Source organism: Ipomoea nil, unplaced genomic scaffold (assembly GCF_001879475.1).
Source record: "Ipomoea nil cultivar Tokyo-kokei standard unplaced genomic scaffold, Asagao_1.1 scaffold2704, whole genome shotgun sequence".
Classification (NCBI taxonomy): Eukaryota; Viridiplantae; Streptophyta; class Magnoliopsida; order Solanales; family Convolvulaceae; genus Ipomoea; species Ipomoea nil.
In genome coordinates, this window is record NW_017619132.1 from 2317429 (window position 1) to 2343276 (window position 25848).

A 25848-nucleotide genomic window follows, 5' to 3' on the forward strand; every position below is an offset into this window, starting at 1 on the left:
AAAATAACACCATCATAAAAATAGATAACACTGCATTTAACTACATCCCAAGCACAAACCACATACACTCCCCACAAAAAACATACTCGACAGTGTAATCAGCACAAAAATGCACCTACCATACCATACATTTGCACAGACTTAAATAGACAAAAAAAAAACAGGATTTTTCACTGCGTTAGGCACCTATACTATCTCTGGTGCACATACTATATATTCCCCATGATATAATTAAATGAAAAAGATGTTTACATCACACTAATTAGCATAAAAAATGTGCATACCAGCGCATTCTACACTGTAACGCACGCACTATATACCTACAATGTATACGTATACACAGACTTAAAAACAAAAAGAACTAAAAACCACATAATACCCATTGTATAATTAAATGAAAAAGATGTTTCAACACACTGCATCACCCTAAAACAAACTTTATAAATACAAAATCAAGATAGTTAACACTGCAAACAAACACTTATACCTAACCAAATTAAAACATATAAAAAACATATAGCGACATACTAATAACAAAAAAAATGCACATACTCAGACAGCAAAATGCACAAAATGTGCATGTAAAAGATGGTAACATGGGGGCAATGAACATAAATTACGGCTAACAAGAAATGTACACGTATAGTCACTACTGCGCCCATACGGCCATACCCCTCCCATATTATTCATTTTTAATATGTTCAAAAATTAAAAATACAAAACCACGATACTAAATCTACACAAATATGTTTGAACATACTTAACGCAAATACAATATCTGCTATATGCACATACTATATCCCACAAATATATCTTGGAACGCACATACTATATCCCTAAGATGCATTTTCCTTCATTTCAATCGCAAGCAATTACACCTATCCCCCCAAAACAATTACAAACAAAGCCCAAGCAAATATACAGAGGAAAAAACAAAAACAAAAAAAAATGGAAACAGGATAACAAAAAAAAAAATTAAAAAAAAAAATGCTCGTCGGATATGTTTCTACCGCCGGAAAGATGTTTCCCAGACCCCGGCTCCCAGACCGACTCCCAGTCCCCCGGCGACAAGACGCCGCCCATGCAGCGACCGCCCCATAGCCCCGCACCCACAAAAAGAACCCACAATCCAGACAAAACCCCGGCGACACAATTTGACCGCCATTGGAGCACAAACCGCCGATAAAAAACGAGAAGACGACCATACACATGCAAGACACCCCCAAACTTGACTTTAGAACAACAATAATGGGGATTGCGATTACCTTCGCTGGAACCACCGTTAGCCCGTCGTTGCCTCTTCGATCGGCGTACAGTAGGCGCCACCATGATGAATTTCACCCGCCGAGATTTTTGATGGAGAGGGAGAGATGATGGAGGTCAGCTATTGATGGGGAGTAAGAGAATGGCTGGAAGAGACAGACAGAGATGGAATACAAAGGGTTGAAATACTCTCGCAGATTCCCAGGCAAAATTAAATACATCCTATAATAAAAGCTATTGCAAATTTACAAAAAAAAACCCTAATGTTAACAAAAGAGCTGCTACACGTGTGAAATTTCCCAAATGATCTGGACCATTAATCTAAACTAATTAATGGTCAGAAAAGAGGCTCACGAGCTCATCTGCCAAGGGGGTGTGCACCTGATCCAAAATCTATATATATATATATATATATATATATATATATATATATATATATATATATATGTGGGTTCAGGTGCAGCAGTGTTTTACGGTGCGACAACACCAATAGTTCACCAAATATGCACCATCAACGTTAGGAAATACACCACACAAAACAGAGTAAACAGAGCCCTGCATCACCAAACACACACCATTAGGTGTGAGTAAAAACACCATACACTGTTCAAAAATACACCATTGGGGGTGGTGAGTTATATGGTGTGTTTTTTTTAGTCTGTGGTGTATTTTGTGATGTTTTATTACATTTCATTGGGGTGTGTTTTTATTACACTGTTGGTGCATATTGTTAACACTGTTGGTGTATTCTGGAATTTGACCGCACCGCCGCATATGAGCGCTCTTTTATTTATATATATATATATATATATATATATATATATATATATATATATATATATATATACTCGATCAAGTGAGTATGTATAATTAATAGTTTTTAAAATTTTGAGTGTGCATACATATCATTAGAGCTATCCAGATTTGTGGCAATAGATTGGAGTCGTAAGATTCAACATGTTTATCTTAAGGCAACTTCTGTTGCAAACTGGATGGACTATGTGAGTTCTAACTTTATGTCATTTTACGAGATCGAATTTAAATTAGCATCTAAATGTATTATAATAGCTTGATCATGTTTTATTTAGAATTTTTCTTTGTTTGTTTGTTGTTCTTTTGTATGTGTTTTTTAACTTAAAATTGAATAAGAATAATGTAAATGCTTGCAAAATTAATGTAAATTGTCAATTGTCATTGTTAGGTCATAACATCCAAAATAAATGCGGGCGGTGACAACATATTCGTTGACGAATGTGTGTGACTAATTTCGAAAACTTTATTTTCTGGGAGAAGAAAAATAATGTTTTTATTTAATTTTAATTTTATTATTTTTATTTTAAAATTAATAGTCGAGTAGATGGAATATAATATTACTTTTTATATATACATGTATATAGGTCACGAGTTGGATTCTTGTCATCCCCATTCAATTCAACATGTAGTTTGCATATTATTACACAAGCAGGTTTTCATTGTCATGTTTTTTGCCAACACCATTATATCAGGAAGGTCACAAATCTTATTCTTACCAACAAACTCTACAGGTCGAGTTTGTCACACAAGATCTTGTCAGCACATTCTGGTCAAGTCAGTTGTACATGGTCCTGGTCTTCCTAATCACAAGTTTGATTAAGCTAACACTCTTTTAGTCAAATTAGTCGCGCGTTTAACTCACTGATTCAATATGCAATATTTTAGGCAATAGACCAATGTTCGAAACTTGGCAGCAACAATGTGAGGATTAAGCATAAAGTGGACAAATTCTTTGTGCCCACCGACATTTGGTCATGTCTACTGAATCATTGTGTTACCGTAATTTACATCTTTCAAATGCTATGTCGGATCAGAATGTAAGGCCTTGGAGTTAGATATTCAACATTTTAGAGCAATTATTAGTCACACAATATTTTATTAATACAATTTACTTCTCTTATATAATTTATTTATGAATTATTATTCATGAATAGAATTTACTTGATACATATCATTAAATAACGGATGTGAATTTCCATTGTCATCTAATTAAATCTAAATAGTAATAATAATAATATTATTATTAATGGTTTTGAAAATTGTATGAATGTTGCAATGAATACAGGCGAGTTTTTCTAAGTTTTGAAAAACACGGTACGCATGCACAATCATACGGCCATGGCCCCATTCACACCGTACACAAGAAGACTTTTGGGTGGTGGAATGTTGGATCTCACTGTCATCACTTATCGCAACACTGAATCGGAGCAGAACTCTACCCAAGTGAATAACAACGTAGTATATGGGTAGAACCAAAATTAGTATATTTATGAATTATTTTAACCTTTTTCTACATTGACTATAGTATTATACTATTATTATTCATTTATTCCTACCTACTTATCATATTTGACTATTGGGCATTTCAAAATTCGAAATCTTACTAGAGTTATGGTAATTAATTTTACTTTTGGTCTTACAACTTTTGAAGTTCTATCACTTTTGATATATAATTTTTAAAAATTTCAATTTTTAGTGTTTAACTTTCTTATTTTTAACAATTTTAATCCGTTTGGTTAAATTGACGGTGAAATGTTGTTGGATTTTATATTATTTAGAATAAAATCGTCGTCATTCCAAGAAAACATATTCAATATCTAAATAAAATCACTGTAAAATCTTATCTATAGATGTTAAATATATGAGAATAATGGGGAAAATGGGCAGAAATTAAACACGGATCTATGGAATTTATAGCGTCGACGATTGAGTGATTGTCAAACTCTTCTTTTTCTCTTTTTCTTTTGTTAAGAAATTGAAGATCTTTCCTTGCAATGACGATTTTGTCCTTAAAATATAAAATTCGGTAACATTTCGCCGTCAACTTGACTAGAATGATCAAAATTGATAAAATTAACAAAATTAGACATTTAAATTGATAAAATTTAAAATTGTGCACCAAAAGTGATAAGACCTCAAAATTCGTGAGACCTAAAATGAAATTAATTCATTTATAGATAATCTAGAATTTAAGTGGGATGAATTTAATTTTTCAAAGTAAGGTTTTAAGTTTGAATTTTATGAATGGAATAGCATATGTTATAAGAGCTCCTCGTATAGAATTTTTTAAAAAAGAGTTACTATTTTTTATTATCTTTTAGGTATTTATTTTTATGTCTATTAGTTTAATATTTATAGTTACTTTACTTGGGTTATCAAAAATAAAAAATAAAAAAATAGTTACTTTACTTGAGGTTTCTTTTAAAGGTTATTGAGCCGACGCTCCAACACGCTAACAGTGGGTATTATTGGCAATAGTTTTAATTATATCAGGTATAATCAACACCAATAGTGATAAGTACAATATAACAGCTTGTTTGGTCCATGAGAAATACAATAGTTATACTGTGCAACCGTGTGCACCATGCATGGTGCACACGGTTGCAAAACGACGTTATTTTGACTAAAAATATGCGTTCTATTTAGAAAAAAAAATCAGTTTTGATTCCCTTCAATAGCATTATTGTGGATATATAGTTATGAATTTGTGGATATATAATTCAAATTATGCACACAAAAAAAAAATGCTATTGCTAGGAATTGAAAACCTGAATTTTTTTTTAAAAAAGTGGGACGCGCATTTTTAGTCAAAACGACGTCGTTTTTGCAACCGTGTGCACCATGTACACATCATAATTTGCGTGAAAAATAATTGAGGAGCAATTGGCTTTGGATTAAAATTATATGAAAAAAATTACTTGAAATATTAAATTCTCCTTAAAACTTATTTTACGTGAACAAATCGAGCTGTAAAAGTTCCCAATATTTAGTAATTATTTTAAAATTGAAAACTAAAATTGCGACAAGTAATGCAAATTACTAGGGACCATATAAACTTTAGAAACTTCAAAAAGCCCAATCCTAAGACCAAATAATTGGCTTAGTATGTCTAAAGAGACTGGGCCTGTTCTCTAATTAGCCCATTTTAACACATCAAGGTCGTTATATCGGGCAAATTATGCTGTGCATCCGTTGCACCAAGCATGGTGCATACGGATGCAAAAACGACGTCGTTTTATAAAAACGCGCGTCTCCCCTTAAAAAAAAAAAATAGGTTCGAAACTATAATTCCATAATCGATGAACTATAATTCCATAATCGATGAACTATAATTCCATAATTGATGAACTATAATTCCATAATCTAATCTATGAACTAAAATTTTCAGAATGAATGAACTAAAATTCCAGAATCTATGAACTAAAATTTCAGAATCGATGAACTATAATTCCAGAATCGATGAACTATAGTTCCATAATCGATGAACTATAATTCCATAATCCATGAACTAAAATTTCATAATGAATGAACAAAATAATGTTGTTACTAGGAATCGAACCTGAATTTTTTTTAAAAGGGGAGACGCGCGTTTTTAATAAAACGACATCGTTTTTGCATCTGTATGCACCATGCATGGTGCATACAGATGCACAGCATAACTATTCGTTATATCGTGCACCCTGGTGCATAATCGATCATGCACCGCGCGTCAGATATTACAGTGTGCCTAAACCGACAGTGTCGGTTTAGGCAGACTGTAGTGTCTGACGCGCGGTGCATAATCGATTATGCACCGCGGTGCACGATATAATTTGCCAACACATCATTGGGACCATTTAATCAGGTTTTTTAGTTGTAAGGTGAACTCTGATCCTAAATTGTGTATTTTTAGTTTTGAAATTGTGAACATTTAGAAGATAAATTGTGTTTCTAAGGTTTGAGAATTTATAAATACAACACACAAATGATCGACGGCATAATAATATTGTATAATCTCTTTGACTAAAACTTGATTCGAGTAGATTAATTTCATCACACGATATGCAAATACTAATACAATAATAGCAAATTATTAATTACTTGAACGGAACTGAATATTTATATACAATACACATTTATAATTTGCTTTATAAATCAGACCTCTAGATATTGATATCGCAGTTAATGATTTACTAAACACATTTTAGTGTATCATGTATTCACACTAACCTTGTATAAAACAACTCTTTGAAAAAAAAAGGTTATAAAATACAATTTGAGTTAATTCTCTCCCATTTACCCATTATACAAACTGTTTAGTGTGTTTACCAACCTAATTAAATTTCACAACACTTGTACTGATAATTATCAATCCAACAATTTATCATTTTGGACCAATTCAACTAACATATGCCAAATATAAACATATTTGTACCAACAAGACAACAATTACCCAAACTCATGTTGGCTAGTGACTACAAATTTACTTACATATATACCCAGAAGGGACAGAAAACAAGTTCAAACACACAGTGCATGCATGACACCAAACCAACCTAAGTCTTATTCTAAAGACAATCAAATTAAACTAAAACAATCTGAAACTCGCTTCCATGCCAGATTTACATTGCCCACATAAGGCGAAATCTCTCGTTTCTCCACGGAACGGACATCAGATCAGCCAGAAGATCCAAACAGCTCTTTTATGCCAGCTTTCTGGCTTGCCGTTAGGCTTGTGGGGAACTTTATGTCGAATTTAATTCTCAAGTTTCCCTTATTTGATGGATCTTTAGGGATGGGCATACCTTCCTTTGGAATAACTTCCTGGTAGTTTGGGTGTATGATGGTGTTGATAGGAATGGTTAAGTTCCTGCCATCCAGCGAAGTTAGACGCACGGTGTAGCCAGTCCATGCTTCTACAAAACGGATCTTTTGCGTGGCGATCAAGTCATCCCCATCCCGGGTAAATACTTTATGAGGTTTCTCGTCGATTATGAACGCGAGATCTGCCGGAGTGACACTTGGGTTCTCGTCGTTTCCTTTCTCCGGGAAGGTAATCTTTGTGCCTTTCTTCCAACCTGGCTTGATGTTTATGGTCAGAATCTCTTCTACCGCCACCTTTTTGCTGCACATGACATGCAATGAAAATAATATATAGTCATGCATGCATGCACTGTGTGTATATATAAAGCCATCATATACATACGGGGAGAAAGATTGAAATGTAAAGGGAGATGCATTCATTTCCCAAAATGTATTTCTCCTTTTTTTGTGGACAAAAATATGAAAAGGACTTTAAAAGATGCATTTGATGTCATAATTGGTCAAACACAAATGCATCTCCAACTTACATTTGTGTGTGTATTTTTTTTTTTTTTTTTTAATTTGGTTGCTGGCACTTCACCGGTGGAGAAACCGGCGACCAAGTCGCAGGCTTCTCCAGCAAAGGAGAAGGCAACCAGTGGCCTTCTCTTTCGCGGGAGAAGCCAGCAACCAAACTGGTGTCGGCGGCTTCTCCAACGAAGGAGAAGGCCACCTCCTTCGCTGGAGAAATCGATGACCGGTGTCGCCGGCGGAGAAGTGGCGATGATCAAATTAAAAAAAATAAATAAATAAATAAAAAAACACAAACGCAAGTGGGAGATGCGTTTGTGTTTGACCAATTCTGACATCAAACGCATTTTCCAAACATCATTTTCTTATTTTTGTCCACAAAAAAAGATAGACACATTTTGGGAAATGAATGCATCTCCCTTCACATTTCAGTCTTTTTTCCACATATTCGACGAGCAGGGTGGTGGACTTTAACCTTCAAGGCCTGTCCAACAATCATCTTAGCCACCAATTACTGAAATTGGCCCATTATCAACTTCGGCCCAATCATTAACTACACTAGATTCGACTCTCCAAGTTGTCGCGAAACAACAACTAAATATATGCAAATTATGTTGTGCAACCGTGTGCACCATGTATGGTGCACATGGTTGTAAAAACGATGTCGTTTTGATTAAAAATGCGCGTCCCACCTTAAAAAAAAAAATCAGCTTCGATTCTCGGCAATAGCATTTTTTTGTGTGCATAATTTGAATTATATATCCACAAATTCATAACTATATATCCACTGAATGACACAAAATCCAGAATGAATGAACTAAATATCCATAAATTCATAACTATATATCCACAAATTCATAACTATATATCCACAATAATGCGGTTGAGGGGAATCGAAACTGATTTTTTTTAAAAAAAAAAAAATAGAACACGCATTTTTAGTCAAACGACGTCGTTTTGCAACCGTGTGCACCGTGTGCACCATACATGGTGCACACGGTTGCACAGCATAACTATTGCTAAATATATAGATGATTGAAATAGGAATATATCATGAAAGGCTACTTAGTATTTACCCCCTAGCGTCAATAATGTTTCTGGAAATCTTCATGTTCTTGGTGGTGCCCTTGTAGAGGTCTTCAAGGCTGCAGGGCAATGGCCGTTCTATGAGAGGCGCTTTCCTATGGGCTAGTCCTTCTCCGAAGAAGGACGAAAATATATCATCTGATCCCCTTAAAGGATCAACCCTCTTTCCCCCAAAGTTGGGGCTAGAAAACCTAAACACATCTTCAAACATATCAGCACCCCTTGGGTTGGATCTGAAACAGGATGGCCCTTCCTCACCATGCTTATCATAAACTGCCCTCTTCTCAGGATCACTCAGCACCTACACAGTACAATTTTCCAAAATAAACATAAGCTTTCAAGTCATCAGCACAAATATACGGGGATATATATATATATATATAGAGAGAGAGAATACATCATAAGCTTCATAGATCAGTTTGGACTTGGCTTCAGCTTCCGACTTGTTGTTGGGGTTCATATCGGGGCGCCACTTCATGGCCAGCTCTCTGTGAGCCTTCTTCAAGTCGTCTTCTCCGGCGTTCCTATCGACACCCAATATCTTGTAGTAGTCCACCTCCATCTATCCGTTCTCCTACCTCCGATACGCTCTCTGTGAATGATTGACTGATCAGTATGAGAGTGGGAGTCCTTTTAAAAAGAAAAAGTATGAGAGTGGGAGAAAATCAAAGGGCCGGGCTTTTAAAAGCGGCTTTTACTATCCAATTGTTGATAGTATAATACGTATGTTGTGATTACTAAATGAAGTATGTATTCAGTATTTGTATCCATTTATTGTTGGTGAAAATGAACTAAAATCGATTTAATATCCCAAAATAGTATTTATATATACACATGAAAATATATAAAATACTATTTGATATATATGTATTCAAAATATATATATACACAAATATATATATATATATATATATATATATATATATAACGGATCCAAATGTTATATATACATATATATCTATGAAAAGATATACCAATATATATCAACTAAAAATAGAACTTATAATCCTCAGATTATAACTCCAATCAACAAGAAAGAAGAAATGATTTTTGCTTAGAGCATAATCCAAAACAAGAAAGAAGGAGAGGAAGAAATATTAGTACGAGTTAGGCGAGGTGCCTTTCTTTCCTTAAAACCTTATTTGTCACATCCCAGAAGTGCTAAGAGCGTTGTGGCCTAGGTTTCCCAAGATAAAACGTACAACAGTTTGACGTTTGAGCACCCAAACGAACGAACCCGGCGAACTAAAGCACGGGCAGAACACAGCCTAAAAAAAGGAGTAGGAGTAGAGTTTTGGAGAAGAAGACTGTTGTGTGTGGGGTGTCTCTTTGTTCGTAGTTCTTCACTACTTCACTGTGTTGTAAACCTGCTGCTCCTACACTCTTCTTATATAGGAGTTGAAGAATCAATAGCATTTAATTTGGCACTTAATGCACGATTTGTAACACCTGAAATAGCCACCATTATTTGAGATTTAACTCAAAAAAGGATTAATACAAGATTAATTCTGTAATTAAATTTCATCCAAGGTAGCTAATTTCCAGACGACATTCGTGCCTGCAGGTGCCGGCGCACACGAGCTCGGGCTTGAATCAAGCCTTTTCGATCTCGTTTCTAGATAGACTTTTTAATACACATATATGTTGATTCTTGGACATTACTATGTTGTCACCAATGTTTATATATAAATACCAAAGCATGCAACCAAGTAAACAGATACATACATAACATCACTCTTCCTTTACTATATCACAAAATATCAACATCCAAATATAAACTACATCAAAGAAATATGAGGAAGTTAAAGGGATCAACTATCATTTGGTACAAAAGGAAGCAAGTAAAGGAAGATAAAGGGTAGTATTTGAAACATACCTGTAATTATCTCATACAAAATAGAAATTTTCAATTTTGGTCCACTGACTATTGTAGTTGTGTTAATTGCAATACTTGACTTTCAAAAATGTTAATTTAGTACTTTGACTATGTAATTCTTATCAATTTTGGTCACGCCGACCAAATTACCGGCCAAATGTGATCAGAAAATTTTAACTCATTAAATAAAAGGGGCAAAAGTGTCATTTCATGTTATTCAAAACTCCTCCTGGCTTCGTTCTCTTCTTCTCCAACCTCCTTCTCGCTTCTTCTCCGATCTCTTTCTTCTCTTCGCTGTCGGCCTCCAATTCCTCTGCTGGTCCAGACCCTAATGCACCAGGCACTTCTAAAGGTTTTTTTTTTATTTTTTTTTATTTTTTTATTTGATTCAAGTTCTAGCTTCCTGTTGATATTCATGTGCCTTTTCATGGTTTATATCCCCAGGAGATGGATCTAAGTCCTTCCCTCTTCAGTTTGGGTCGTTAAATCCTAGTTTCATGAATGGGATGCAGGTAAGTTCGACTTTCTTGAGCCATGAAGCTTGATATTTATAAATTTCATTTTCTCTTTAGGAATTGAGGTCTTTTTTACACCATGCTGATCTTTAGGTTCCTGCTCGAACAAGCTCAACACCGCCAAACTTGGATGAGCAGAAACGTAGCCAGGTTAGCAGTTCTTTGCTTTGTTTTGTAGTGAATAAAATATATAATCTGCATCTCATACAGATTGCTGATTATTACTTAATTATTATCAACATGCATATAGGATATAGCCTGTTGTTTTCTTTGTTTTGTGTTAATTACATGATCATACTTAAGGTTGCTAGTTTGGCTCTGATTTTCCTTTTTATTTCTTCTCTTCAATATTTTTTTTTTCTTTTTTCTAGAAGGCTCGCCTCAACTCTTTTCTGATGACTCTTGCCTCGTCAAAGGCGTCCACGACGATCTCGACTCGAGATCACAAGCTCATCATTTTTTTTCTCCTTCTTTGCTTCTTCTTCCGGGAACGCAAGTACAGTCACGTGAAAGTCGATTCCGTCTATGGAGTCACGGCATCTGCACTTTCGACTTTGGCTTCATAGGTGCTATTACTATAGGAGAAAACTTCCGGCCTTGTGCTCGCCGTCTAGTTATTCAAAACGACGTCGCTTGTGTTCGGCACGAGATCGGAGAACACGGTGGCGGGCGGTTGATTTTCTCGCACATGGCCTGAGGCAGAGCGGACTGGAGCTTGGAGGAGGCGACAATGTTGATGATGATGTGCATGGACGTCATAACCCAAATGACTAAGAACGAGGTCGTCACCAGCTTGTTGCGGTGACCAGTTCATGAAGGACGGGTTTGGGACCCAAGTGACGGTGAGCTTTGCCGCTGGGTGAAAGTCGGAAATATCGGAGAGTGAATATTTGAGTTTGCAGAGAATATCGGAGAATGAGCTTTGCCGCTGACGACATTTTGAGGTGCAGAGAATATTTGGAGAATGTTTGATATTGAGATCTGGCTAAACATGACACCACTATAATTTCTTCTGTTTAATTGTACGTTGTAATTGAATAAGATGCAACTTCTGTCTCAGTTTGTGTGTTGAATAAGATGTAATTAGCGAAGAGGAGAAGGAGATTGGAGAAGAAGCGAGAAGGAGGTTGGAGAAGAGGAGAACGAAGCCAGAAGGAGTTTTGAATAACATGAAATGACGCTTTTGCCCCTTTTATTTAATGAGTTAAAATTTTTCGGTCACATTTGGTCGGCGTGACCAAAATTAATAAGAATTGCATAGTCAAGGTACACAATTAACATTTTTAAAAGTCAAGTGTTGCAATTAACACAACTCTAATAGTCAGTGGACCAAAATTGAAATTTTCTCTCATACAAATTTTTAAACAGAGATTTTACTTGTATTAGCAAAAAAAAAAAAAAAAAAAAAAAACATGTTTTTTGAGTGTGTTTTATTAAGAATACTTGTGGCTGATATATTTTGTCTCTATTTAGTTTTAATTATTCTCCTTTAATTTAGCAGTATTAAACTGGTGGTTATAACTTCCTACTAACCACCTGCTAGCTTCTCTCCCTTGATGCTATTTATAGTTTGTTGTAGGGTTCTTTTTAAAGAATGTGTTTAATGTGAATGATGGAAATTATGCTTTATATAAAATTTACATAAGTATAGTGTAATAGATTATACTTTTAATATTGAGGTAAGTATTAATATTAAAAAAAATTAAAAAACATAACAAAACAAATCAACTGACTGGAAAATTTATACAAAAATAAGTTTTTAGGAAATGTTTGACATCAATTTTGTGGTTGTTAAAATTCAAGTTTAATTTTCCAACACAAAATGGGACGGAGGGATCGGAGTACAATTTATTAGGTATACACGATAACTAATTGGTTGGTTTGCTCGGTAACACTTAGGGGGTGTTTGGTTGGATGAAAAACATTTTCCTGAAAAATATTTTTCTAAAAGTGAAGGAAATAATGTTTTATGTTGTTTGGTTGGATGGAAAATATTTTCCATTGGAAAAAGTTTTCCTTGAAAATGAGGAAAACAAATTCTTTACTCATCATAGGTATTTTGTTTTCCATGGAAAACTAATATGACAATTTTACCATCACCATTCTTTATTAATTACTCTTATTATTATTATATTATTATTATTGTGTAGGGTTATATTTGTCATTATACACATTATTCCTTACCATTCCAAACTCAACCAAACAATAGAATTCATATTCCCAGTAATTTCTTTTCCACCAACCAAACAATGGAATCTATTTTCTTAAAATTTATTTTCCACGAAATTTTAATTCCATTTTCCTTCAAATATTTTCCAGCGAATCAAACGAGCTGTTAAATTTTCTATCATGTTGGGAAAATGTTTTCCACACTAATTAATGATGGCAAAATCTTGGGAACTGCTTACTAATTTGTATGATCCAAATTTGTATGATCCAATTCTCAATGGAGTTAGTGCAAAGGGGAAAAATAAAAGAGTAAAATAAAAACTATACATATGAGAGTATGAGACGAATCAAATGCCAAGGAAAAAATTAAGAATCAACCACATCCGTTCACATGTCTAGATATAACGGATCAGAAATACTATTTAAAAAAATATATTATAACATTTTTATAAATAATTGAATTTTGAAATGTAAATAAATTGTGTTAAAAGTACATGTAATAATGCAATTTCGTACAATGCTCAATGTAAGGATGCCTAGCAGTGGACTGCCAGAGTGCCAGCGCCCAGCCGCCCACTGGCGCAAAGAGCCAAAGGGCTTTGCGCCATGTGAGCCTACTGAGCTCACCTCACCTTTGAGTCTTGTCAACACTTGTCAACAGTGTTGACAAGACTCAAAGGTGAGTCTGTGAATGAGAGTCTAAGTTAGACTCTCACTCAATTACCCATTGATTCCAAAGGAATCTCTGGCTTTGGCAATGGCAGAAGGTTATTTCAAAATTTTGCAGGTATGTCATGCTTTGCTTCCTATATTTATGGTCTAAAGTCGAAAATTTTGAAAATGACACTTGAAGGTTCCGGTTTCCGTTTGGCCATTTGAGGAATCAGAATCAGTTGCACCAAACGTTATTATTAAGTATACTAATGTGAAATACATGATCATTAGGAGCACCAATGTTAAAACGCTAAATTACTTGCACAATTTAGTAAAAATGGTTGCACTTTTATGTTATTTTACTTGTACATTTTACTGTCACACTTGCACCAACGTTTGAGTTATTTACAAAAATACACCGCGCCATTTTTTAAAATTACATCTGATTCGTTAAATTTGAACACGTGAACATATGCGATTGGATCTTAGTTCTTTCCTGAACACCAATTCTCACCTAAACGCACCCATATAATTGATTTTCCTGAATGACTCTTAAAAAAAATGCTAAACACATCCAATTAATATAAGTTACATTATTATAAGATATAGAGTAAATACTCAAAATGGTCCATCGACTATAGCTAAATTCACAAATTGGTCCTCGACTTTTAATTTCAACCAATTAAGTCCTTAACTTTGTAATTTTAACACAATTTGGTCCTCTGTTTATTTGACCGTTTGTTGACTGTGATTTTTGAGGATATATATGTAATTTCATGGTCCATCGTCGGTTTTTTAAGGTTCTAGTTGCATTTCCAGACTGCACTGTTACATTTGAATCCACTGCCGAAAGCAATCTACCAAATCCGATCGCCTTTCTTCGTTCTCCCTTTGGATTTAAAGTAGTTGAATTCGTACCAGAGCGAAGAAGACGACGTGTTTCTAAACCAGTGCAACGTCATCCTGGAGGCCTCCATGTGCTCCGACGAGAGCTGAAGGTTCTTCTGGAGATCGTCGATCACGGTCAACAAACGGTCAAATAGATGGAGGACCAAATCGTGTCAAAATTACAAAGTTAAGGACTTAATTGGTTGAAATTGAAAGTCGAGGACCAATTTGTGAATTTAGCTATTGTCGAGGGACCATTTTGGGTATTTATTCTAAGATATATATTATAGTGAGTATAAATAATAATTTTTACCAACAAACTCTATCGGTCGAGTTTGTCGCACAAGATCTTCTTAATCAAAGTTCAATTCTTGCCAACAAATTCTGGTCAAGTCAGTTGCATATGGTCTTCCTAATCACAAGTCTGTTTATAGCCAACACTCTCTCATCAAATTAATTGCGTGCTTAACTCACTGATTTGTTTTTTAATTTTAATTATTTATTTATTTAAAATTTATTTATAAAAAAAAATTGGTAACCGTCATATCAGCACAGTTTCAGGTAAACATGTCATTTTAAACCTAGTTACATGATTTTGAACATGTCATTTTAAACCTAGTTACATGATTTTGAATTGTTCAGAGACCCAATTGTATCTTTTTTGAGTTTGATGGCCTAATTTTACTTTGGTGTGCAGTTGAGTGGCCTATTTGACCATTATTCATTTAATATAATACGGAGTAATAAATTATTAATTAATTGAACGTAACAGAATATTATATACAACCCCTCATTTATAGTTTGCTTTAAGCCTTCAATTGGTGTTTGAACAAAAACTCGTTCGACCTCAGAATCCACGCCTGGCATGGAGAAAACATCCATTTTCCTCGTTTCTCGTCTCTCTATCCGTAATATAAACTTCATCGAAACCAACTATTATCTTGCATTGTTGGAAACATTCTTGAAAACCAACATTTGGGTTGGTTGATTGGTTGGGTTTGAAACATTATTTCAAGCCCGCCAACTATAAGGTATGGATATGGAGGAACAGGAGCATTTGGGATTTCCATTGTTGGATGATGCAGAAGATACAGGATCAAATTTGAAACCCAAGAAATCACCAACCCAGAGGGCGATGAGGAAGACCTTCAAAGGGACAGCCCATTTGGCCAACCTTCTTCCCACCGGCACGGTTCTTGCTTTCCGGATTCTCTCCCCAGTTTTCACCCACGAAGGCAAATGCAAATCCATCGTGAGCCAATCCATGACCGCAATCCTTCTTGCTTGCTGCGCCGTTTCCTGTATCGTCATCAGCTTCACAGATAGTTTCCGGGATGAGAGGGGGAAGGTCCGGTATGGGTTTGCCACGTTCGGGGGGCTCTGCATTCTTGATATGTCATCTGTTAACCTGTCCCCTGATGAGGCTGCCAAGTACAGGCTCAGGTTCCTGGATTTCTTCCATGCATTCAACTCGCTCCTTGTTTTCGCAGTTACAGCTTTGCTCGATCAGAATGTTGTGAATTGCTTGCTCCCTTCGCCTTCTGCAGAGGTTCAGGAACTCCTTTCTGTGTTGCCTGTGGGCATTGGGTTCATATGTAGCATGCTGTTCATTTCATTCCCCAGCAAACGCCATGGAATCGGATTCCCCCTCTCCCAGGATTAGCCCCTGCTCTTCCTATTCTACCTTTTTGATGATTCTGAACCTGCAAAAGCCAGTCTTGGAGCTGTTCCATTCTGGGAATTTGAATCTGAATCTGAACCTGCAAAAGCCAATCTTGGAGCTGATCTATTCTGGGCAATTCAGATATCGCCAATCTTGGAGCTGTTCCATTCTGGGCAATTCAGAGATCTGCATTAACTGAAGCCTGTGTATTCCTTAATTGGAGATGAATCACATGTAACATACATTTCAAGGTTTCAGAAAACAAAATAGAGTGCAAAGCAATGAAAGGAATTGATGATTAATGTCATATGAAATCCTATAATACAAATCTGGAGATTTTTGCCCCAATTAGTCTATTTTATTCCTTCTATAATGATTTGGAAACAAAGCCATCGATTATCCCAACTTTTTTGACCAGTTACCACCTTACTTATATATAGTTCAATACCAAAAAAGGGACAGAAAACTAGGAATGCTATATAGAAGTATCAAACACAAAGTGCACGACTCCAAAACCACCCTCCTATCCTTACGGCAAAACATCATGTCTTGGATTGTCGGACATCAGACACTAGATCCCAGTAGTTCTTTTATGCCAGCTTTTTGAGTTGCCGTTAGCCTTGTGGGAAACTTTATGTCGAACTTAATTCTCAAGTTCCCCTTCTTTGATGGATCTTTAGGGATGGGCATACCTTCCCTTGGAACAACTTCCTCATAGTTTGGGTGTATCGTGCTGGTGATAGGGATAGTCAAGTTCCTGCCATCCAGCGTAATGAGATGCACCGTGTAGCCGGTCAATGCCTCTATCAAAGTAATCTTTTGTGTGGCAACCAAGTCATTCCCATCACGCGTAAATACTTTATGAGGTTTCTCATCAATTATGAACACAAGATCTGCCGGTATAACACCTGGCAGCTCATTTCCTTTCTCGGGAAATGTAATCTTTGTACCTTTCTTCCAGCCCGGTTTGATATTTATGGTTAGAATCTCTTCAACAGGCATTATTTTGCTGCACATAAAATGTGATCAAAATAACAGTCAGCAAATAGAAAGTCGTACAAATAAAACAATCCTTCATCAGTCATCACCTCCACTCTCTTCCTAAAAGATCTATGAGAGTAGACACCAATACCAGTACAAAATAGAGCCTCACATATTCTAGTGAGTTTTACCAAAGACACCTAAAACAACATATAAAGTGATTGTGTACTATGAGACTTTTGACAATGGCAAACACCTTTGCTAAATTACTAAGTAATTTCATATTTGTTCAGATGCAATAAATTCGGTTTGACCTTTTATCTAAATATATTGCATTACAATCATTAATTGATCTAATAGAGGCAATTACTCACATTCCAAACATGGTTAAGCATAACAGAAGGAATCAACACTCATGTTTTGGTCATCGAGCACAGAGGATGAATATATGAATATCATGAAAGGCTACTTACCCACTCGCATCAATAATCTCTCTAGAAATCTTCATCTTCTTGGCCGTACCCTTGTAGAGATCTTCAAGACTGCAGGGTAATGTCTGTTCTATGGGAGGCGCTTTCCTATGGGCTGGTGATTGGTGCAATGATCCACCACCACCTTCGCCGAAGGACGTAAACATATTATCACCAAACAAACTACCAAACCTCCCATCTCTCATTCCAGGACCACCCCCCATTCCTCCAGAGGGTCTAGAAAACCCAAAGAACTCTGCAAATATGTCATCAGCACTCCTAGTGTTAAACCTGAAAGAAGTTGGTCCTTCTCCAGTGGAGAAGAATGTGGCCCCACCAGGACCACCACCGGCACCACCAGCTCCCGGCGGTGGCACACCAGCCTTAAGCCCCTCCTCACCATACTGATCATAAACTGCCCTTTTCTGAGGATCACTAAGCACCTACACAATTTTCCAAAATAAACAACATGAGCTTTCAATTCAGCACAAACCATATGGGATATGTGCGCTTTTAACCAAGTAATTAAGGCAAACCAAAACATTTAGTTTAAAGTTACAACTTTGAGAATAAATTTGGCTCCAAGCAGAAGACATAAGATGAATGAAGCTGCACACACAATTATCAACATGACATTCAAAGTTATCGGTGTCTAAATCAGAAATTCCTGTTCCAGTGATGAATGTGTACAGTAGAGACATATAAACACAGAGACCATGTACAGCTAGAAGTAGAAGCAACATAGAATACTAGTACAATTGAGTCCAAATACCAGTGATGTTGAATTACTTAATCAACAAAGAACTTCTGGAAATTCTTAAAACGCTGAACTACACAAACACACAAATAGGTTATAGATACACAGATATAGAGAAAGGGTGAGAGAATACATCATAAGCTTCGGAGATCTGTTTAAACTTGGCTTCAGCTTCCTTCTTGTTCTTAGGGTTCTTATCGGGGTGCCACTTCATAGCCAACTTTCTGTAAGCCTTCTTCAAGTCATCATCTTTGGCGTTCCTATCGACATCCAGTATCTTGTAGTAGTCGACCCCCATCCCTTCTCCAACCTCCGCTCTCTTTCTCTTCTTCACTTTGACAGACTTGAAATTCGCCCTTTCCTCTTTCTTCTCAGGAAAAACCAGAGCCCTTCAGGATGTTTACGAATGAATGATTGATTGATCAGCGGCGTTTTGGGAGGAAAATAAGACTCGCGACGGGAGAAGACTCCTCTGGATTCTGGAATTCTTCTTTTTTCACCCGACCAGAAGCCTGTGGAAAGTTCCAGAAAGAACAGCGTTATGCCGGGTCGGGTCGGGTCTTGTCCCGCAATTTTTGTAGATAAAATTAAAAAGATAAATGACGAATTTTGATTAGGGTGTTACAGTGTTAATACGAGCTAGCCAGTTATGTGAGTTCCTGAGCATCCTAGACTAGCTTAAAATTTTTAAAATACTCTATTACATTACATATTATATTTTAATTATGAAAAAAATATAAATTGCAATTTATATATATTATGAATTTAATGAATAATAATCAGGATCGGTCCTGGTTATGTCTTCTCAAGACCACTGCACAGAGTTCTCAAATTTTATGTATATTAGATATAGAGTTGTTATGTTGTGCAAACGACGTCGTTTTACTATTGGGGAGTACGGTGCCGTTAGTAGCACCGTTTAACTCCACCAATTAATTTTTTTTGTTTATTACACATTCATAACTTCATAATTATACATTCAGATCGAATTACATAACTACACATCTATAACTTCATACATATACATTTAGAATTGCATAACTACACATCCATAAATTCATAACTATACATTCAGAATTGCATAACTACACATCCATAATTTCATAATTATACATCCAGAATTGCATAACTACTATACACATCCATAACTTTATAATTATACATTCATAATTGCATAACTATCAAGGTTGCAGTAGGCGCTAGACGCTAGTTGGGCGCTCAGAGAGCGCCTAGTGCCTAGGCGGGCGCTAAAAAAAAACTAATATTTGAATAATAACCTCACAGGCCACCACCCGTAGTCTTGTTTTAAATAATAAGCTCATACAGTTCATATGATAACTTATAATATTTGAATTACTAAAATGTGTTTCTCTAGTTTGTTCACAAATTCTAAATAATAATATTTGAATTGGCAGTTTAGATTGATTTAAAGCTTAAAACTTGACCACTAATAATATTATTGTACATGCAAATTGAGTTTTTATTTTAAATGAACAATGTGAGATACTTTTGTCTCAATTTATGTGCATATATTAATAAGAAACTATCAATTTCTTATTAATAAGATAATCATCCCAAATAAATACTACATCTTTTACATATTAAATATAGTTGAATGTGTATACATTAATCTGATATTTTTATTGTTAATCTATTAAGTCTAACAAACAGTAAAATAAAGACCAAAATAATTTTGAAAAAGAAAAATATCCACATCATATATATTCTTTTATATATATATATATATATATATATATATATATATATATAAAGTCTCTTAAGCTTTAAAAAATAGTTACAAAGAGCCAAACCAATGTGTAGTACAATACAACTATACAAAATGATCAAAAACTTCAAAAGCTACAAAACTACAAAAATGCATAGGTTGCTGCTACTTCTTCATAAACTAAGAGTGCCTTGACTGCAGTTAGGAGACTGGTTAAATTTCACTCTATTTAATCTGAAAACGTGATAAAAGATCAAAATGAAAAATATATATACTAATAAATAACAGGAAGTTAATAAAAAATAAGAACCAAAAATTAAAATTAAAATTTTAAGAAATATTAGAATGCACTTCAAAAGTGCTACCTATCCAAAATCCATCAAAAATTATCACCAAATAAAGGGGATTTAAATCCATACCACAAACATTACTGTCCAAAAACTAATAAATCAAATAAGATTTTTTTATGCAATCTTGTGTGGACTTCTTAGTGGAACATGAACCACTGATTCCAGTTAGTTGATATAGGGTTGTTAATTAAGAACAAATAAGGATGGTGTGTTAGTTGTTAAAGATTTTAAGATCAGAGTGTTCATACTAATGTTCGTTTGTTATTAAGATATTTGAAAATTATGTCCATGTTCGTTTATTAAGTGTTTATTACAATTAACAAATATGTCCAAGAATGTGTTTGTTGCACGCTAAACAAACACATTTACATTTTCATAATCATAATTTGTTCGTGAACAATAAATAACCTATATTCACGAACAATAAAAATAATAATATAACAATTATAAAAAATTAATTTAAACTAAAGCAGTATCTTGAAATAAAAACAAAAATTGTGCTTAAATGAGCATGTTTGTGAATAGTTTTAAGCGATACTAAATGAACATGTTCATAAACATTATTAAACGAACATTAATGAAAATACTATCAAACACTTAGCAAACGAACACACAAATGTTCAAACTATGTTTATTTAAACGAGCTCTAAATTTGTTCATTTATGTTCGTCTATCATAATAAATGAACGGTTACCGAACACAACCACAAATAATTTATTGAAAACTATGTTCACTAAAATGAACTATTAAGAAAAAACCACTAATAAAAAAAAAAAGTGTCCATTTGATCATTTATGCTGTGGATTTGGATGAGGTATTTAAATGTTATTTGAATTGTTGTCTTATTATAGAGTAGTCAATCCTAACTAAATATTACAGTTTTGTCTTATATATATATATATATATATATATATATATATATATATTATATATATATATATATATATATATTTTTTTTTTTTTAACAGGTATTCCTATCAAGAGAAGTAGCAAAAAGTCCGAATGTACAATAGAACCAAATTCCTGCTTGCAAAAAAACGGTTAATCAAAATTGTATGTATCATATTTTTCAAGGAAATTATATCGCCCCTTCAAAATAGTAAGTATTTGGTCTAATATGTATATAAACTTTAAATACATTTTTTTTATTCTTTAATATTTAGTAACAGTTCTAAAGTTGATTTATTTTTTCCCAAGATGGTAATTTAGTCAAAATGTCAATAAAGAGTGCTCATCAACTGACGTCAACTGACAAGATGACTAGTATTACATGTATGTATGTATTCATCCCCGTGTTTTGGGTGGCGGGAGAATAACAAACAATTTCAAATGAGTTTTCACCCGTAGCGAGATCATTCATTCTCAGACATCGCTCTGGTTTTTCCTGCGAAGAAAGCGAAAACGAAGAATTTCAGAAGGGGTCTGGTCAACTACTACTAAGCTTAATGTATTCTCTCTCCATTTCTCTTTATCCATATCATGTTTCTGTGTTTGTGTAAGTTCAGTATTTTGAAATTCCAGAAGAGTTCTTTGGCGTTGCTTAACCATATTTGGAATGTGAGTAATTTCATCTATTAGATCAATTCTCTTTATCTATATCATGTTTCTGTGTTCGTGTAGTTCAGTATTTTACGATTCCTGAAGAGTTTTTTGGCGTTGTTTAACCATGTTTGGGATGTGAGTAGTTTCATCTGTTAGATCAATTCTCTTTATCTATATCTTATTTATGTGTTCGTGTAGTTCAGTATTTTAAGATTCCAGAAGAGTTCTTTGGTGTTGCTTAACCATGTTTGGAATGTGAGTAATTTCATCTATTAGATCAATTAATGATTAATGATTGTAATGTAATATATTTAGATAAAAAGCCAAACTGAATTTATTGGCAGCAAGTGATATTACATCTGAACAAATATGGAATTACTTGTATCAAACTATCTCATAATACACAATCTGTTTATGCTGTTTATGTTGTTTTAGTCTTTGATAAAACTTACTAGTATATGGCAGATCTATTTTTGCATAATTGTAGGCCGGAAATTCAGACGGCAACAAGCTCTATGACATCCCTTCAAAAGGCGCTAGAGTTTTTGCGTCCTCATTTTGGAACACTGAAGTCACATTATGAGAGAATGTTTGATTCTGATGCAAAGGTGTTTAACGTCTTTTAAATTTCAACTTTTATGTTTTCATGATTTATATTAGTTTGATATTCAAACTTTGACACCTCAAATTTTGTACTTGAACTGACGATTTCAACAATGCTCTGATACCAATTTGTGCTATGATACCAATAGTGCTCTGATACTAATTTATCTTGGGAACTAATGTTTTCTATCATATACATTGGCTCTCCTTATAGAGTATGTAGTTAAAGAAGACTCTTCTATTAGAGTTGGTGCCATAATTGGTTTGAGACTAGCTTATGCAGGTTTTCAACATTACCGAGTGTGAGTTTGTATTTTTTTTAATTATTTGAGCCAACATTAGCAGTTAGCATAATTACTATTGTGCTTTCAAGTGATTTATTATTGTCTCTGTAAAGTTATATGTTAGGGAAAATCAAAATTGTTTAAAAATATGTTATATGTTTGGTGCTATCTATATTTTTATTCATATGATTTATCGACTTCATTATTTTCTAGGTTTTTGCACAACTTTGTTTAATACTTGTAGAAGATACAAATGCATCACTTGATGTGATTGTATTTACTGTAATCACACTGAGTTTGTTATTTTTTGGGTCATGCAATGAAGAGATTGTACGTGCTATTAGATTTTCCTTGAAGAATATAAGTGAGTCAAAATTAGGAAAGCCCTCGTCCACCTCTTGCCTCTTGGTCTTGGTCTTCTTTACGTAGGGAAGCTGGTAAGTAGAATGACTATCGCTTAGTATCTTTCACTGTAACTGAAGAATACCTTTGATTTAACTATTGTCAATTTACATCTCCAGCTCACATTATGTTGTGTTCAAATATATTTTGAACGAATAAGTGTGTTTGTTTTTGAGAACTTGATGGTTTCTCTGTGGTAACTTCTAAATGTTCCTTGGTCCCCTTATCATATTAACAGGATAGAGTGGATGACACAGCTGAGGTTTCAAAAGACATTCAGTGAGAAGATCAAAAGACACTGTGATATGACCCTGCTTTCTTGTGCCTATGTTGGAACATGAAATGTACTCAAGGTGCTAGTTTAACTAGCCTTTGTCACAGATCAAATTGTCCAAGACTTCCTCGGTGAATGATCTCAGAATCTCAATAAGGGTGAAACCTACAAAGGACCAGCAGTGCTTGGAATTGCTAGTGTGACACCCAATCTAAATAAGGGTGAAACCTACCAAGGACCAGCAATGCTTGGAATAAGGGTGAAACCTACCAAGGACCAGCAATGCTTGGAATTGCTAGTGTATTTTAATAAAAATGTCCCTAAAATCTATTAAATTATGGCATGGCTCTGATACCCAATTGAAATGTGTTTCATCTCAACTTGCGTAAACCGTAGTCTTTTTTATTTATTTATCGGGTGACGCGGAGATTCGAACCCATGACCTTTGGCATGACTCTGATACCTAAATGAAGCATGTGTTCTCAACTAAAAGTCTAATTTGATAGTTGGATTACAAATTTATGTTTATATTATATGCTCTGATACCCATTCTCTTCTGTGTAAGGATGTTATTTCACTTCCTTTGGACAACATTATTATTCTTTTCTTTAAAATGAGATTTGTCCAATTAATTGTATACTTCATGTTCATATAGGTTCAGATTGCTCAAGGTCTTGTCCATTTAGGAATTGCTAGTGTGACACCCTGTATTTTTCAAATAATATTATTATTAAATATTTTAGTAAAAATGTCCCTAAAATCTATTAAATTATTCTAAGACCGTTAAATTATGGCATGGCTCTGATACCCAATTGAAATGTGTTTCATCTCAACTTGCGTAGACCGTAGTCTTTTTTTTTTTTTTACGGGTGACGCGGAGATTCGAACCCATGACCTTTGGCATGACTCTGATACCTAATTGAAGCATGTGTTCTCAACTAAAAGTCTAAGTTGATAGTTGGATTACACATTTATGTTTATATTATATGCTCTGATACCTATTCTCTTCTGTGTAAGGATGTTAGAGCATCCACATTTGTGGATAATAGGGAGATATTTCAGAATGAATTCTTCCCACCCAAGATAATAACTAATGTGGGGAAGAGATAATGTGAGAAATAATTGGTCTGCAAATGAAGAGATAATGCAAAAATGGTGGGACCCACCACAAAAGCCACCACTGGTGACAGCCACGCGTGGCTGTCACTAGTGCGCATGACGGGCGCGTGCGGTGGCGCGCCCGCAATCTGAAATTTATTATTATTATTATTATTTTAAATTTAATTTTCCTTTTTTTTTCCTCTCCTCTCCCATCTTCTCTTTCCTAATTATTCTTACATTATCCCCCTATTCTCCCCAACAAATGTGGATGCTCTTATTTCACTTCCTTTGGACAACATTATTATTGTTTTCTTTAAAATGAGATTTGTCTAATTAATTGTATTCTTCATGTTCATATAGGTTCAGATTGCTCAAGGTCTTGTCCATTTAGGAATTGTTTGGAATTGCTAGTCCCTAAAATCTATTAAATTATTCTAAGATCGTTAAATTATGGCATGACTCTGATGCCCAATTGAAATGTGCTAATGGTTCTGATATGGCTCTGATTCCCAATTGAACCTTTGGCATGGCGTTGATATCCAATTGAAATGTGATTCATCTCAACTTGCGTAGACCGTAGTCTTTTTTTTATTATTATTTTTATTTTATCGGGTGACGCGGAGATTCAAACCCATGACCTTTGGCATGGCTCTGATACCTAATAAGCATGTGTTCTCAACTAAAAGTCTAAGTTGATAGTTGGATTGCACATTTATGTTTATATTATATGCTCTAATACCCATTCTCTTCTGTGTAAGGATTCACTTCCTTTGGACAACATTATTATTCTTTTTTTTAAAATGAGATTTGTCTAATTAATTGTATTCTTCATGTTCATATAGGTTCAGTTTGCTGAAGGTCTTGTCCATTTAGGAAAATGACTTTTAACTCTCCCACCATATCATTCTGAGAGGTTTTTATTCTCTCATCTCTTTTCTCATGCAAACATAAATATAGCCTGACTATCTTAAGGGGTTTTTTACTCTTTAAAAAAAAATTAATGATACATTATTTTGTTCTGATTTGAGTATTCTTTACCATTTACAATATACTTCTTTGTTACTCTTAATCCATTGATGTTTAGCTGAGGCTCCTATTTTGTTTGTTTCTGAAATCAA

General features: G+C 34.6%; 1 protein-coding gene and 1 long non-coding RNA gene across 6 annotated transcripts; one reads left to right on the top strand and one right to left on the bottom strand.

The window, feature by feature from the left end:
- Positions 1-6487: 6487 nt before the first annotated feature.
- LOC109155817 (dnaJ homolog subfamily B member 1-like) lies at positions 6488-18989 on the bottom strand. Of its 4 annotated transcripts, XM_019303474.1 has the most exons (4): positions 18582-18984; positions 18075-18134; positions 17695-18029; positions 16510-17249 (listed from the first exon to the last, which is right to left on the bottom strand). In XM_019303474.1, the coding sequence occupies exons 1-4, from the start codon at positions 18744-18746 to the stop codon at positions 16805-16807; spliced, it is 1005 nt and encodes a 334-aa protein (XP_019159019.1). In that variant the 5' UTR covers positions 18747-18984; the 3' UTR covers positions 16510-16804. The 4 variants fall into 4 exon arrangements, with proteins under 4 accessions (XP_019159021.1, XP_019159020.1, XP_019159019.1 ...); XM_019303476.1 differs by lacking the exons at positions 16510-17249; positions 17695-18029; positions 18075-18134 and adding exons at positions 6488-7180; positions 8466-8776 and having other exon boundaries at positions 18582-18989; XM_019303475.1 differs by lacking the exons at positions 16510-17249; positions 17695-18029; positions 18075-18134; positions 18582-18984 and adding exons at positions 6488-7180; positions 8466-8776; positions 8873-9091.
- On the top strand, positions 10785-11257 carry LOC109155824. 2 transcript variants are annotated; one of them, XR_002049932.1, is made up of 3 exons: positions 10785-10863; positions 10960-11016; positions 11241-11257. It is a non-coding gene; the product is annotated as an uncharacterized LOC109155824 (long non-coding RNA). The 2 variants fall into 2 exon arrangements; XR_002049933.1 differs by having other exon boundaries at positions 11238-11254.
- Positions 18990-25848: the final 6859 nt, after the last annotated feature.